The 15,310-nt window shown below is 44.1% G+C and overlaps 1 protein-coding gene across 3 annotated transcripts in view; it reads right to left on the reverse strand.

The window, feature by feature from the left end:
• Positions 1-7,513: 7,513 nt before the first annotated feature.
• Positions 7,514-15,310, reverse strand: part of SCAI (suppressor of cancer cell invasion) — a 30,662-nt gene continuing 22,865 nt past the window's right edge. For all 3 annotated transcript variants that reach the window (XM_026712544.2, XM_026712542.2, XM_087914624.1), the window contains 5 exons: positions 14,668-14,749; positions 12,558-12,630; positions 9,521-9,694; positions 8,790-8,890; positions 7,514-8,242 (listed from right to left, as the gene is read on the reverse strand). In XM_026712544.2, coding sequence (XP_026568329.1) covers positions 8,093-8,242; positions 8,790-8,890; positions 9,521-9,694; positions 12,558-12,630; positions 14,668-14,749 — 580 coding nt within the window. In that variant the 3' untranslated portion in view covers positions 7,514-8,092. The remainder of the gene's footprint in view (positions 8,243-8,789; positions 8,891-9,520; positions 9,695-12,557; positions 12,631-14,667; positions 14,750-15,310) is intronic.

The following is a 15,310-nucleotide window of genomic DNA, read 5'->3' on the forward strand; positions in this document are numbered from 1 at the left end:
AGTCCATGCATCTTAAAGCACGCTGGGGTTTTCTGGGAGTTGGGAGTCCAAACATCTAAAGAAATCAGTGGACCCTCAGGGCACCTTAAAAGTGTTGCCAGCTTAGAGTACAGTAGAATATTGGAATGGAATAGAATATTGGAATAGAATAGAATAGGAATAGGAAGAATAGAATATTGGAGTGGAATGGGAGCTTCATCACTTGTGTGTCCAATCATACTTGGCCAATAAAGAATTCATTCATTCTCACTCTCTCTTATCTATCTATCTATCTGGAAGTTTTCAAGAAGAGAACGGACTGCCATCTGTCAGAAATGGTGTACGGTCTCCTGCTTGGGCAGTGGGTTGGACTAGATGACCTACAAGGGACACACAAGAATTTAGAAGAGTTCATTTTAGTGACCATTCGAAGTTACGATGGCACTGAAAAAACAGTGACCGTTTTTCACCCTTATGACTATTGTAGCATTCCCGGGGCTGCATGATTTACATTTGATGACGGGCTCCTATTTATGACAGTTTAAGAGCACCCTGGGGGGAGGGTGTGTGTCATGCAACCATCTTTTGACAGAACCAGATTCACTTAACTAACTAGCAGTTAACTAATTTAACTGCTGCAGCGATACGGTTCACAAACGAGACAAGAAAAAGTCGCAAAAGTCATTCAACCATTTTCTCACTTAGCAACATACATTTCGGGCTCCGTTGTGGCCGTATTATATTGTGTATTATATTTAAGGGAAAAGACAGCATGAAATAATAATTTTTAAAAATTGGGCCTGATGAGACCCCCAACCAAAGTGGGTTGGCTACTCTGAGTTGCGAGGATCTCATCCACTCCCCCCCCCCCACCGGAGCCACTGAAAGACCAAGACAGCCTAGGAGAAAGAGGGCTTAGGAGGGGGGGTTTCCCCTCCCCCCCCCATGGACCCTATTTGACCAGTTACCCCAAGAAGGGAAGGACAAGAAGCAACGGGTGGAAACTGATGAAGGAGAGGAACAACCGAGAACTAAGGAGAAACTCCCTGGCAGTAGAACAAGTTGCTCCAGCACTGGAAGTTTTTAAGAAGAGATTGGACAGCCATTTGTCTGAAATGTATTATACCTAAGCAAGGGGCTGGACTAGAAGACCTCCACGGTCCCTTCCAATTCTGTTGATCTATTCTATTCTAAACACGTGTTGGACTGATTCGTAAAAATAACAAAGGTGGAATGTAATAACTGAGAGAAAGAAGGGGGGAAGGTTTTCTCTCATCAGTAGCACAGTTCTAAAGATCGCAGGGCAACCGAGAAATCGACTGAAATGATTTGAACTCAAAATGTGCGGATCCTCCAGTTTTAAGAGGCTGAAAGACACAGCAATTAAGCAAATATGTTTATTGTATATTGGTTATACATTTAATCCGATCGGGGCTCGATACAAAAACCCATTTATACACAACCAACGAATGTATTCACATTCTAAGTGAACGTAACCGACATGGGGAAAAAAAATCTTCAATACACCAAGAGCAAAACCCCAGATATGTCGTATTTCTTCTCGGGCGACATCGAAGCAGATATGTGGGTTGGTTGCTGAAACAAGTGTTTCTTGTTCCCTTGGACACCTGGGTCAGGTCTCTAGAGAGAGGATCGCCCTGTGAGGTTGAAAAATTCAGTCATGCTGGTACTGTCTTCCCGTAAGTCGTCAAATTGAAAGAAGTCGACAGAACTAGGAATGGGGCAACTCGCTCCAGCCAACTCACCATGGCCAAGTCAACTCAACATGGCTAACTTGCCACGGGCCAATTCAACACTTATGTGAAGTAAATTTAATTTCTTTTTAAAATGTTGGTCGTTCACATTTCATTTTCCTTCCTTCTTTTGCATCCTTTCTTTAAAGGATTCTTTCCTCTTCATTTAAGTGACCACTCTTGTCTTGTAGCAAGTCGGCCATGGGGAATTGTCCTAGAATCTATAGAAGTTGCCCCTTATCGTGCTCCAAAAAAAGAGAATTGAACTCTTTAGGAACCCCAAAATAAAATAAAAATAAAAGACACCTCCACAAACCACAGTGTGAATGATCAACGATCGGCCATCCGGTGGGGAGAGAAAATTCGAAAGAAAAAGAAAATAAAAGGAAAGATGGATGAACCGCTATATGGCTTACATAATTCTGATATGTTAAAGAGACAGACGCATGTACAAGGGTTTTACAGGAAACAGATTTCCACATCAACTAGACTTTATGGTGCAGGTGCCATTAATTCCTGGCAGGTCGAGGAGGGGGCTGTGGGGAGCCATTTACAAGGACTTAAACCAGAATACCCCCATCCTTCCCGCCTGAAAAATTCCCAGCATTGAAGGGAAGAGGAAAAATAAGAAGAAGAGTGTCAGATCAGGAATGTCGTAGAAATCTCAAGTCATTGCATGGATAGGTTGGCACCAATACGTAGACAGGTATCAGAGGTGGCATGGTGTACAGGAGCGATGTATGCACAGCATCACGACATGCACTACAGAATAGCAGCACCGCGAACAAATTTAGGCCGAATGTAAAACGGTTGTGCTTCCATCCCTTTAGCGGAGATGCTAAGAGAAAAACAGTTGTGTATGTGCCCTACCACTTGCGTCACACTTCAGAAACAAGTCGGTTACAGACTAGCGTTGCCTAGATAATTTAAACCAAAAAACACAAAAAACCACTCAGAAGGCAAAAGGGTTTTATCACGACTTCCAAATACGGGGTTGCATTTTTAGGAACAAAACCCAGACATGTTTTTTTTTTAAAAAAAAGTCTTTTTCTTTTTTAAAAAAAAGGGGAAGAAGAAAAAAAAACCCAAAGAAACCAAACCGAAGAAAAAAATGTTGCTAATATAAGCACGAGGCAATAGAGTGCCCTAGCCAGATTCAAACTGAGAAATGCATGCTAGCGTTTTAGTTCCTGCAAGTTGGTTGGAATTATAGTGCAAATCCTATCCTACTGGAACAAAAATTACTGTCTGAAAAAGATAACGCTTCCTATATTCATCTTTCTCTCTCTCTCTCGAAGCTTTTAGCACTGCAATGGGTCCATATTAAGTCATCCACAAACTGAAGGATGAAATCCAGAAAGTCCCTTACCAACTTTAAGATATCAATTAATCTATTCTAAATCTGACTCAACTCATCGTATTACTCAGCAAACATTGACCAGTGGAAGCAACAGGTTGTGGTAGTTGTGTTCTTTTTAATGTGCGCAGCAGGGTTCAGTGCTCAATTCCTGTAAAGTTTTGGAACGTTTCTTTAAATGTTCCCACGTGAGCATAGGACTTAAAGACGATCGCGACAGCTGAGACCATACCACATTTTTTAAAAAAAAAATACAATGAAGTCCAAACATGGGCCAATCAAGAGAATTATAGAAACCAACTAAATTACACATATCCATGCAAAAGTGTTACCACGGGGTAGGCTTTAAAAAAAAAAAAAAGCCTCAAGATCTTGAATTGACCCCCAATAAAAGTCAAGCTGAAAATGACATGTCAAAAATCGGAAGGGAGGGAGGAAAGAATGAGAAAAGATGGATAGAAAACATTTTAGAGGAATGAATGGAAAGAAGGGAAGAAAGAAGGGAAGAAGTAAAAAGACGGATAGAAAAATATTAGGAAGGAAGGAAAGGAAGGAAGGAAGGAAGGAAGGAAGGAAGGAAGGAAGGAAGGAAGGAAGGAAGGAAGGAAGGAAAACACATCATGTTAAATTTGACTAGAAAGATACCTCCTTCAAAGTAGTAAGTTAGTCCTGGCTTTGTTGTTGTTTTTATTCTCCCTTTATACCTGCACATGTCTATTTAGCTGCCTTGACAGGACAAAGAAAGAAAAGCTGGTTTGTTGTGCTTAAGCTCTGGTAGATATGTACATTCTATTTAAACAAGGCTTTGGTCCCATCTTGGTTAGGATGTCTATCTTTGCTTTCAAGCTATTTCCTATCTTCATTGAAAGGCCTGGTGAAAGACAGACAGCACGGAGTTGAGATCTGGAGACGGACACCAGAGAAAACACAAATTTCAGCAATTAAAGCAATTCAGGTGTCAGTGCAATCACCTTTGCAAGAATGCAATAGAGGGAAAGAGACTTCTCCGAACGCGGCCTCTTCCTTCACACAAAGCCTACGAGAACAGGATAAGCAGACCCTGATCCGATTCCCAAAACATTTCTTCCTAACAAATCCTTCATAATCTCTCGAAGGAGGAGGAGGAGGAGGAGGAGGACATGGTTCCAAGTAAAACTGAAAAGAACATAAACTGCTCGAATGCCGTCTAATCAGAATACCCATCTTTCAAGCTCTTTCCTTCTTATTTAGCTTTTTTCGGTGTCCAACTCGGTTAGCTTTTATAAACAAGGGTCTTCAAACTTGCAAGTTTAAGGCTCGTGGACTTCAACTCCCCGAATTCCTGAGCTAACATGACTAGAGGAGGAATCCTGGGAGTTGGAAGTCCACAAGTCTTAAACTTGCAAGTTTGAAGGCCCCCATTTTATGAGGACCATGTCTGAAATCTACGCCCTTTGCGAAGACCCATCAGAAAGACAAGACAAATAACTAAAACACACACACAAGGGGTTGCCAGGAACTCAAAACGAGGTCCTTTCCTTGAAATCTGTTTTTCTAGAGCACCCAATGCTAAGCAGAAGCGACCATCTCCAGAGAAGCAGGCACTTAAATTCCTCTCGTTCCCCCAGAGTCCAAAGGAGAGACATTCTGCGGTTAAAGGGAATGTCTTTTCTCTCCAGGCCTTTATGCTTTGTAACCTACGTGTAACTGGCAGATACAGTAAGATAGCCCTCCTTGACTGGTGTGGATTTCAAGTTGCCCAGCCTTTGGCGATATCTGGAGGACCATTAGATTAGCAGAAGGTACACTAGTAAAGCTCCCCCCCGCAAGCGTATGCAGAGGAAATCCAGGTACTAAGGCAGGATGGAGCAAGACCAGAGCACAATCCTACTATCACCCTCATCCAGGGATGGGATTCTACCGGTGATCAATTTGGTCGCGACCACCTGTCCTGGCTCTAGTCTGTCCTTTATTTCTGTGTTATGCAGCTCAGCTGATTCGCGTCGCATTCACGGCGATTGCCGCACCTCAGCTGTTTTACTCACCGGGGCTGCAGTTGGGGGTAAGTGTCAGAGCTGAAAATGGGCGGTGTTCAAACGCTGGGCGCGCGCTCACCAAACCGGCTGCTGCTGCTACGACCGGTTGAATCCCACCCCTGCCCTCATCATGTAACTAGAGACACCAGCGAAGCGTTGAACTCCAACGAAGATGTTTCCCAGAATGTGGCGATAGAAAGGGTCTTTTAAGTCAACTTCTTCCAGAACGACCTCATTGGAAGTCAACTTGGGAAGACGCCCAAGGAACTCGGCAATGAGGGGGGGGTTGAAGCCTCCGGCTGGAACAGCCCACCACCTGTCTGCTGACTCATGACAACCTGAAGGGCATTTCTTAACTATGTCACCTGGAGGGCCTGACTTCGGTTCAGAACCTACATAAACCTCTTCTTCTTCTTCTTTCTTCTTTTTTTTAAAAAATTGTACAACAATGGTTCCCAGGGCTCCTTATATTTATAAATATATCTACATATTTACATGCACACGTACACATTTACAACTCGGCAGGCGGAGCACAGGTAGGCAGATGCGTGACGAGACACGGCTGCACCCAGACTTGTCTTTGACGAACCGTAACTGGGCAGACACGACAAAGCACCACAGAAGGAAACGCGCTGCGCCTAGACCAAACTGAACGCCATTAAAAACACAAGTTTGCTATGAAGCTACTTATTTTGATTGCCAAGTCAACAATGAAGGCATTCCAGAACCAGAACTACCTCCTTCGTTCCCTTCTTCCTCCTTTCTTTTTCTTCCTCAAAAAGGAAAAAAGTAAAACTCAACACCTATCGTATCTTCATTGCACTTTAGGCCCGACCCTAAGGCACCTTCTTGCTGTCTCTCCCAAGGTTGCCTTTCTTCATGACGGCAACCACTTCCCAACCTTGCTACTTCTCAAAAGGGCCAGGTGCCGTGTCCTTGCTTGCGAAGCGGCTTGTACGACCCCTGGAAGAAGCAGATGTTGAGATTAAAAACTGTATTTCCTTGGGCATCTGGATCAAGAGAAGGGACTCCTTCTTTCTCGGTCCTCCTCCTTCCAGACTTGTTCCACCCTAGCTACCGCAAGGATCCCATTTGCTCAAGGTGAGCTTCTCAACTTTTCAAAAGCAACCTCTTAATATATCGGGGAATATGCTTCCTCGGAGATTCCCTACCGCCCTTTAAAAAAAAGAAGAACAGTGGACTTGTGCGCTTACTCTAGCTTAGTCCAAATACATTGGATTTCATCAATGTACTCCTTTGGCAGGGGGAGGGGGAAAAAAGCATAGGATGGGGGTCTTTGAAAACAGCAGCACATGGACACCAAGCCCACATCATGATTCCCTCAGATCTCCTCCTCAATCTTGATGTCTGAAGATGCTTGTCCCATTTTCCCATCTAGAGGACTTCTTCGCTGGGCTCCAAGCATTCAACATTATCCTTCAGGACCACTGTTGCGTCAAGCCCAAATCACTGGGAGGCCAAGATTGTAGGCCAAGAAATGCAAACTTGAGGTCCTTCCATGAAAGCTTTGGAGATAGGTCTTGCTTCTTGAGTTGTTTGCCCCTTAAAAAAACCAGATGGTGAAGACCGTTGTCGTCTTCTCCTCGCATTTTCCCAAAAATTCATCACACCAAAGCTTCCTCTTGAGGTCTTACAGTCCCCCACGAGTCTTATTCGTCTTTCTCTTTGTCTAGCAACAGCTCTGGAAGGTAGACATTTCTCGCTGGCAGTTAAGAAGGTGAGATGAGGAGCCTCCTCTTAAATTTTTTCCCCCCTCTTTTGAGCAGCTTGAACACAGAGGCGAGGCAGTGATTGTTCTCTCTTTTCTTCACCGGGTGAACTTCCGCCCTCAAAGGACGAACGGGATGAAAGCCGCTCTTTCAGAAGTTGAGGTGGAGGGACCGGGGAATCTTCCATATTGCGGTGAGAATTGACCATGGTTTGCGTTCAGAGAAAGGGGTGGAATTTTGTTTTTTGTTTTTTGTTTTTTTCCTTGTGACTTAAAAGCCCAAACTGAAGGGATGCACAGAGGGTGGTTCATAATCTTTGGATGTGATAATGGGCCAAAATTCTAGGTTTTGAGGGACAAAGTCCAGCTTCCTTAGCCCATATGCGATATAGGCTGATTTCTCAAAAAAAGAAGGAAAAAAGGAATACCCCACAAAACTTATGGACAGCGCTGTATGTTCTTAAGTTTACACAACCATCTCTCTTCAACTGAGCCGGATTCTTTTTTTGAGGGGGGGACGTATTAATGAAACCTATTGACTTCGACTCACGCTTATTGCTGTCCGCTTTGCACCATTTGAAGTCCTGCCGTTCAGGATTTAAATCTTTGGGGAAATAGAAGATTCATATTTTTTTTTTCCTGGGGATTTTTTTGTTTTTGTTTTTGGTTCCCTCCTCTGTTCTTTTTTTTTTCCTCTTTTTTTTTCCTTTTTTTGCTTTTGGATTTTTAAAAACAGTACAAAAATAAAGGATTTGCACAACGAGGGCTTAAAAGTGACTGGCTGCATTTCAATGGGTGGGTGGGTGTTGTTGTTGTGTGGCCAGTGACGTCTTCCAACTCAAAACAAAAACAAACAAACGAAAAAGCTTCAAAACCCACCAGATTGTTTCAGTCTAAAATTTGTAAAACTTTCGTGTGTGCGCCGGGGGTTGTTTTCTTTCTTCTTCCTTTTTTTTATCAAAATCGAATCCATGCAGAACAGAACAGCTGGGCAAGTGCCCCCCTCCTTTCTTTCCATTTTACCTTTTTTTTAAAAAAAGAAAAAAATATATATATAACACCGTCAAGTTCCAAAATAAAACTCAAGTAAATTCCTTTGTCTCTGTGTGTGTGTGTGTGTGTGCGTGCGTGCGTGTGTGTGCGTGCGTGGATGTTCACGTTTAGAAAACTGCACCATTTCCAAAAAAAACACCCCTTTTTCTTTTTTTTTGCAGTGAGGGTTTAAAAGACCTCCAGACGATGATGTGTTTCTCCGCACTTAATAATCGTCGAGGGTGGTCTCCAAAAATACGTTTCGGACATCCAATATTGAAGCCAATTCCAAAATGTGCTTTTGGAGGTGTGGGTTTTCCACGGTTTCATCCCTGGGCAGCTGCGGGTACGATTCGGGATAATTCCTCGTTTCCTGCTGGAAGAGGGAAAAGGAAGGGAAAAATAAGAAAACGGCCACAAAAGGCAACAGAGCCGCTTCTGAAAAGGACATTGGAGCGCAGAATACAAAATTACAGCCGGAACAAAACGGCAATACGAAAGGATAGTGGTATCGCTGTGGCTTCGAAACGCTTCGAATTTGGTACTTCATACATTTTGACATGAACTTTTTGTCCCGATACGCATCATATTTTGGGGGTACTTAATGCAGAAGTGTGTTACGTTATTCCTAATAGGAAAAAAATTGTCTGGTATTCATCAGTTTTAGTACTCATTGTGCCCCCTGCCCAATTAGGATCAATTAACAATGAGTATTGAGGTACAATGAAACATTTTAAGTCTCCAATAAAATTGAGCTGAAACTCAGGGGGAAGTATTTGAAATAGGCAACTCTGCAAACCCTTCAGCCCCTGCCCAGTTTGACAGGAAGAAAGGGAGGAAGGGAGGAGAAAAGGAAGGAAGCAGAGAAGAAGGAGAGAAGGGAGGGAGAAAAGGAAGGAAGGAAGATTGATTGATTGCCATACCCGGAAGATTTTGTGCATTCTCATGGTGGCTGAGCAGAAAATAAACCTCGTTAGAAGCAAGCGCAGGAATTCATCTCCAAAAAACTGGAGGAAGGCCTGGTCTATAATGAGAGGGAAAAGAAACAGAGAAAAGTGAAATTAGAATACAGGTAGTCCTTAATTTTTGACCATTCATTTAGATGGAACCATTTGAAGTGACGATGGTGCTGAAAAAAAAAGTCAATATACAATGTCCTTCAACTTATACTTAACTCCATCTAGTTCAACTTACTTCAACCTGTATCTACATCAGATACCTAACATGATGTACTCCAGCTTATAGCCAACACAATGTACTTCTACCTAACATAATTTATGTCAATTTATCAACTGATATGTTACCTTCACAATGACTCTACCGATCTAACATGAGCAATATATGGTAGCTGCTTTGAGTTTCTTTTGGTTTTTATTTCACCAAGATTCGGAAAGATTTCCCACCCTCTCTACGTTCTCTTGACCGTTCTAGCACACAACATCTCCTCACTTCTTCATCCAAGTCATTCATGGGAACACGGGAGATCAACATCAGAATTCTAAGCCACCGGAGTATGAGTAACCACGTGGCGGTCAAATCAGCTCTTGACCTATCAAACGAACAAACTATCTGGTTTATACATGAGCTGCTAGTCTTCACACACAAGTTGCTAGTGGTTCAGGTGTTTGCCTCTTTCTTTCCTTCCAAAGCATACCTATCGAGCGGGAATGAGTCAAGAGTTGTGCAATATCCCGGTTGATTTTACGAAGGTAATCGTGACATTTGTCCCAGAGTCCTTTGCGCATGCTGGATAATCCGGAGACAAACAGGAATGCCATCAGGGGGTTGTTCAGGAAGAAAGTGAAGAGGCTTCCTCGTTGTGATTGATCTATAAGACAATAAAAACAAATGACTGCATCACACTGCATTCAGCAGAAACAAGCCTTGAGCGTGAGAGAGAGAGAGAGAGCGACAGAGAGAGAGAGACAGAGAGAGAAACAGACACACACAGAGAGAGAGAGAGAGAGAAGTGACTCACAATGACAATTCTGAATTCTCCACCGCTTTTGAGAAGTTCAGAAGAGCAGATATTTTATCCCTTGTGGTTAGGATAATTTATAATAAGAGTTTGGTAGCTTTAATAATGATCCTTTTATATTACTGTCCCGCTATTTGGGGGTGAATTACACAACCACACAAGTCCATTTGCAAATTGGTAGCATGAAAACAAAATTGAATGAATTAATCTGTAAGAATCTTTGGGAATTGTAGGACTTTTCTTTCTCTCTCTCTCTCTCTCTCTCTCTCTCTCTCTCTCCTGGAGACATTCACAGTTTGGTTTGGTACTGTGGCTGTCGTTGCTGTTTTTAAAGGGGAATATCCTGTTTCCGGCCTTACTCTGGACCAGTTCTTCTCAACCTTGGTGGGACCAAGATTGGGGGGAGGGAGGGAGGATGTCAACTCCCCAGAATTCCCAAGCCAGGGAATTCTGGGAGTTGAAAGTCCAGCCATTTTAGAGTCGCCAACTTTGAGAAAACATGGCTCCGTTCTCGACTTAATGAGCACAACCAAGCCCTCCAAATTTCTGCGGCTAAGCGAGGCAGTCGTTCAGTGTGTTTCGCCTTTCTTGCCACTGCTGTTAAGTGAACCCCTACAGTTGTTACGTCAGCAACGTGGTCGTTCCGTGAATGTAACTCTGCTTGTAATGGCAAGTCAAGTAATATATCTATCTATATCTATATATATAGTTTTTTTGTTTTTTTTTTTCCAGCATTCTCCCAGGAGCACCAGAGACGATTTCCCCCTTCGTGACGGAGGAGAACTTACCTCTAAAAGCCAGACGGTGAAGTCTCCAGCTTCTCTCATGCCTTCACAGCTGACCACCAGTTTTCCTGGGTCACAAATTATGTCACCAGACTGGACTTCATGCTGGGAAGGAGGTGGGGAAGGGGAGTCTCTCTCTCTCTCTTTCTCTGAGAGTGACACACCTCTCCACCAGTTACAGTTTATAGGGACTGGAAAAACGGGTGGGAAAATTAATTGGTATCGAGCGCCTTTCAAACCAGTCAATTTAGTTAGCTCCCAACCAAGACTTGCTAAGGACGTCCCACAGCGAACTGGACTTCCTTGTTTGCCTTTGAAGAGGTTTCGCTTCTCATCCAAGAAGCTTCTTCAGCTCTGACCGGATGATGAGGAAAGGAAGGATTTACATTCCTTGCAGGCAGCTGGTCATTTGCATCCTTTTTAGAGGGTCGTTGAGGCCACTTGGAGGTTTATCTGTGTCCTCAGGATCACCTGAATGGTGGCAAATGGATGTGGAACCTTCTACAAACACAGTCCTTCCAACAGTTCCAAGAAGGCTCCACACCCATTGGCACCACTCAGGTGACCCTGAGGACATAGGCAAACTTCCAAGGGGCCTCAACAACACCCTAAAAGGATGCAAATGATCAGCTGTCTGCAAGGAGTATCAATCCTTCCGTTCCCCCACACCGCCACCATCCAGTCAGAGCTAAGGAAGCTTCTTGGGTGAGAAGTGAAACATCTTAACCAAGAAAAACAAGGAAAAAAAAAGCACCTCTGGGACAACCATGATTCTGGATGATGGAGAATCTCCACAGACACTTGCTAAGAAGCCAGAAATGTTGCCGCTAAGTCAATCCCAACCAACCAAGTCAGCTAAAGCTTGGCTTGAAAGAAAACAGCTGTGAAAATCCACACCCAGTGCAACCCTCTGCACAGGTAATCTTTTGTTTCAATGACGTCGTAACTTTGCACGGTCACTAAAGGAACTGTTGTAAGTCAAGGACTACCTTTAATGAGGACTTTGCTTTTTTTTTTTTTCCCCCAGCAAGTTTTGATAAGAGGGCCTCTGCGGTTTAAATTCCAGCCTGTCTCCAATAAAACTGGAAACTCCTTCTACATTCCAACGAAAAATTTAAGGACTCCCGATTCCAAGATAAAAGCTACATTCCTGGGCTCCATCCAAGTTTCCTTTCCTTCGTTTTTTCTCCTCCTGCCTCACTAAAAGTCTCCAAGAATTGTGCAATGGGCAAAGACTTTTGCTGGCCCTTTATGGTGTTGGGCAGGTGTGAAATTCTTATTTTTAAGCCTACCGACTGGACGGATGTTATCTGAAGCGACTGGCTTCCCGGCTTCGTTGCCTGACTCAGTAACATCATCCGTGCGCTTACAGGCAGTCCTTCACTTACAACCGTCACTGAGCCCATGCCTGATTTTTAACGACCTTTTTAATAGCGGTCGGTAAGCAAACACAGCGGCTGTTAAGCAAATTCGTTGTCCACGATGGATTTCTTCTTTTTTTTTTTTTTTGCCAGAAAATGGAAATACAGGTAGCCCTCGGCTTACGACTACAATGGAGCCAACAACTGTTGCTAAGCAAAACAGTTATTAAGGGAATCTTCTCCCATTTTACAACAATCTACAGTCGTTAAGTGGATCCCGGCAGCTGTTAGGTTAATAACCCGGTTGTTAAACGAATCTGACTTGGCTGGTCGGAAGGTCGCAAAAGGGGGAAATCACGTAATCCCCGGGACACTGCGGACTCGTCGTAAATACAAGTCTGTGGCCAAGCGTCTGAATTTGGATCCCGTGACGGGGGCAGCTGCAACGGCCGTAAGTCTGAAAAGTCCCCCCTCCTTTTTCCCCCGTAACTTCAAACAGCCTGCTAAATGAACTGTCGTAAGTCGAGGACCACCTGCAAACCATCTCGCCATCCCATGACTGCCTACCTTGCAACGCTTTCGGATACGTGGTGGGAGAAAGCAAGCAGACCAGCGGCTGCCCGAACAAATTGGTGAAATTCTAGAAGGAAAACAGGAAAAGGCACCTCAGAGACAGTTTTGCTCCATAATAATAATAATAATAATAACAACTACATCATCATCCTGGACTTAATATTCAGATCCTTGGGAAGGACTCAATAGGTAAGACAAAACATGCCCAAACCCAGTCTGAACACGAGAAGCCTGTGTTTACGTTTGTGCATCAGGAAATCATATGGACGACACCACGGGATATTTTCCCCGGCGTGGAAGGCCCTGCTGGGAAGCAAAACTGTTTTTTCTTGCCAAGAAATGTTATTTTTCTTCTTTTCTTCTTCTTAGCATATTCCTCACGGCGGGAACGATAGAGGTGGACGCTGTGAATATTTAGCAGGTGGTAAACCCCCGGAATGGTGGGGGTGGGGGGGGGAGAGAGGAGAGAGGTAGTCCCCGACTTATGACCCCAATGGAGCCCAGAATTTATGTCGCTCAGCAAAGAGGGTTGTTTGGGCTGGTTGTGCCCGCATTTTACGACCTTTCTGGCCACGGCTGTCTGCAGTTGTTAAGTGAGTCGCACGGTTGTTAAAACCGAATCGGACTTGGCTGGTCAGAAGGTCACAAAGGGGGAGACACACACCACACACACACACACCGAGGGACACTGCAACCATCGTAAGTACATGTCAGTTGCCCAGTGTCGCAGTGGCCGAACTTTGATCACGAGGGGTCAGACCAATATGTTTCCTTAAACTAATCCCTCCTAAAAAATGATATAATGAAAACCAGCAGAGATAATCTGAGTAATATTCATCTCCTCGGCCTGGCTCCTCTTTCTTCCTCTCTTTCTCTTTTTTCTCTTTCTCTATCTTCTCTTTCTTCTTTTTCTCTTCTCTTTCTCTCTTTTCTCTTTCTCTTATTCTTTTCTCTCTCTTCTTTCTTTATCTCTCTTTTCTCTCTTTCTTTCGCCCTTTTTATTATTCTTCTTTCTCTCTTTTCTCTTTCTCTTTTCTTTCTCTTCTCTCTCTGCCTTTCTTTCTTTCTCTTTTCTTTCTCTCTCCCCCTTTCTTATTCTTCTCTTTATTCTTTCTCTCTTCCTTCCTTTCTTTCTTTCTTCCTTATTCTTCTCTTTTTTTTCTTCCTTTCTCTCTCTCTCTCTCTCTCTCTCTCTCTCTCTCCCTTTCTTCCCAGTCTTTTAGCAATGTGCCGATTAAGCAAAGCGCTCCTGACCGAGACGGAAGTAGCTCAAGCAGATTTATGAGCTGAAGGGGGAGGGGGGGGAAGCGGAGGGAATTCCTGTCTGCAGGTCTGTGCAAAATAGCAGCCGGGGCAGAGTTGCTGGCCTTAGCAAAAAGGGAGAAAATATGAATGGAGTGGTGGAAATAAATAAACGTCGTCTGCCAGAAAGTGCTCCGTAGAGCTGGCCAGCTGAGTGGGCCAGGTTTTCTGATTCCGCAACGGCCCATCCCTCAGAGCAAGCCTTGTGGATCACAAGAGGTGGGTTCCCACGACCAAACAAACTTCCAAAGGAAGGGTAGCTGCAAGGCAGACTCCCCTGCGGCCCTCGATGCTTTGATCCATAAGGAACGTTGGAAAACCAAGAACAGCCTTTTGCTTATACTCCACCTTTATCGTTTCTTTATAAATAAAGCGGTGGATGTAGCTGAGGCTCCTTCCGCCTCTTATTTTCCCCACAACGGCCCTGTGAAGTGGGTTGGACTGAGAGAAAGAGGAATTGGCCCAAACTCACCCAGCTGGCTTCCGTGCCTATGATGGAACTAGACCTCATGCCACCCAAGTCTCTTTTTTCTGGATTATTGCTCCAAAAGAGATGCTTTGTGCAGAACCCGAACTCAAGTTCAGGTTTTCTCTTCTACAACCCTTTAGATTTTGGGAGGGAAATAGATTTACAGTTTACTCTTCCTTTGGCAACTTAAGGGCTAGATCCAAGAAAGAAAATCTTTCTCCAATGTTAAGCTAATTTCCTTCTCTTGGCCTCTTCATGCCATTCCGTACGTAATCCCAGGATTATCCCTGGTTGATACACTCAAGAGGACTAGTCACTCTTAAACAGGCTTACCTTGTAGGCAACGCTGTTCGAGGAATCCACTATGACGAACAGAGGTTTCCTGGTGAAAGGGTAGAGATCACCAGGGTGCAAGCTGGAAAAAAAAAAAGGGGTGGTGGTGGAATCCAGAATGTGTAATATATATATAATTTTTCAAAGGAGAGAAAGAGAGGGAGGGAGGGAGGAAGGAAGGAAGGAAGGAAAAAGGAAGAAGTAGCAAGGGGAAGGAGAGAAAGAGGGAGGGAGGGAGGGAGGAAGGAAGCCATTGGAGGAAAGTCAAATTCCAGTGTCCACCCTGAAGCTGGCCTGACCAAGGGCCCTTTGAGACTTCAGAGCTAACGCAATGGAGCTGAGGGATAGGGAGGGGGAAATAGGAGATAGTTGGGGGTATTGTAGCCAAAGCAAAATATTTTCTCTTGGGAACCAAGGACATTCCTGCAGGTGCTCAGAAGGAGGGGTTTGATGTCACCTAGCAACTGGACAGTATCCCGATTGGGCCACGTGACTGGCTGTTTTGGGGAAATGACACACTGTTACTTTTGATCGGGTGAAAAAACTGCGGGAATATTCAGAGTCGGGTTTTCCACCAGCCTGTGCCAATAGGAGGTATCCAATAGACCTATTCTTTGACGAAATGGCCTGCCTCAGAGTTTTG

Source organism: Pseudonaja textilis, chromosome 17, assembly GCF_049901715.1.
Source record: "Pseudonaja textilis isolate UNSWEBS1 chromosome 17, rPseTex1.2, whole genome shotgun sequence".
In the NCBI taxonomy this organism is placed as follows: Eukaryota; Metazoa; Chordata; class Lepidosauria; order Squamata; family Elapidae; genus Pseudonaja; species Pseudonaja textilis.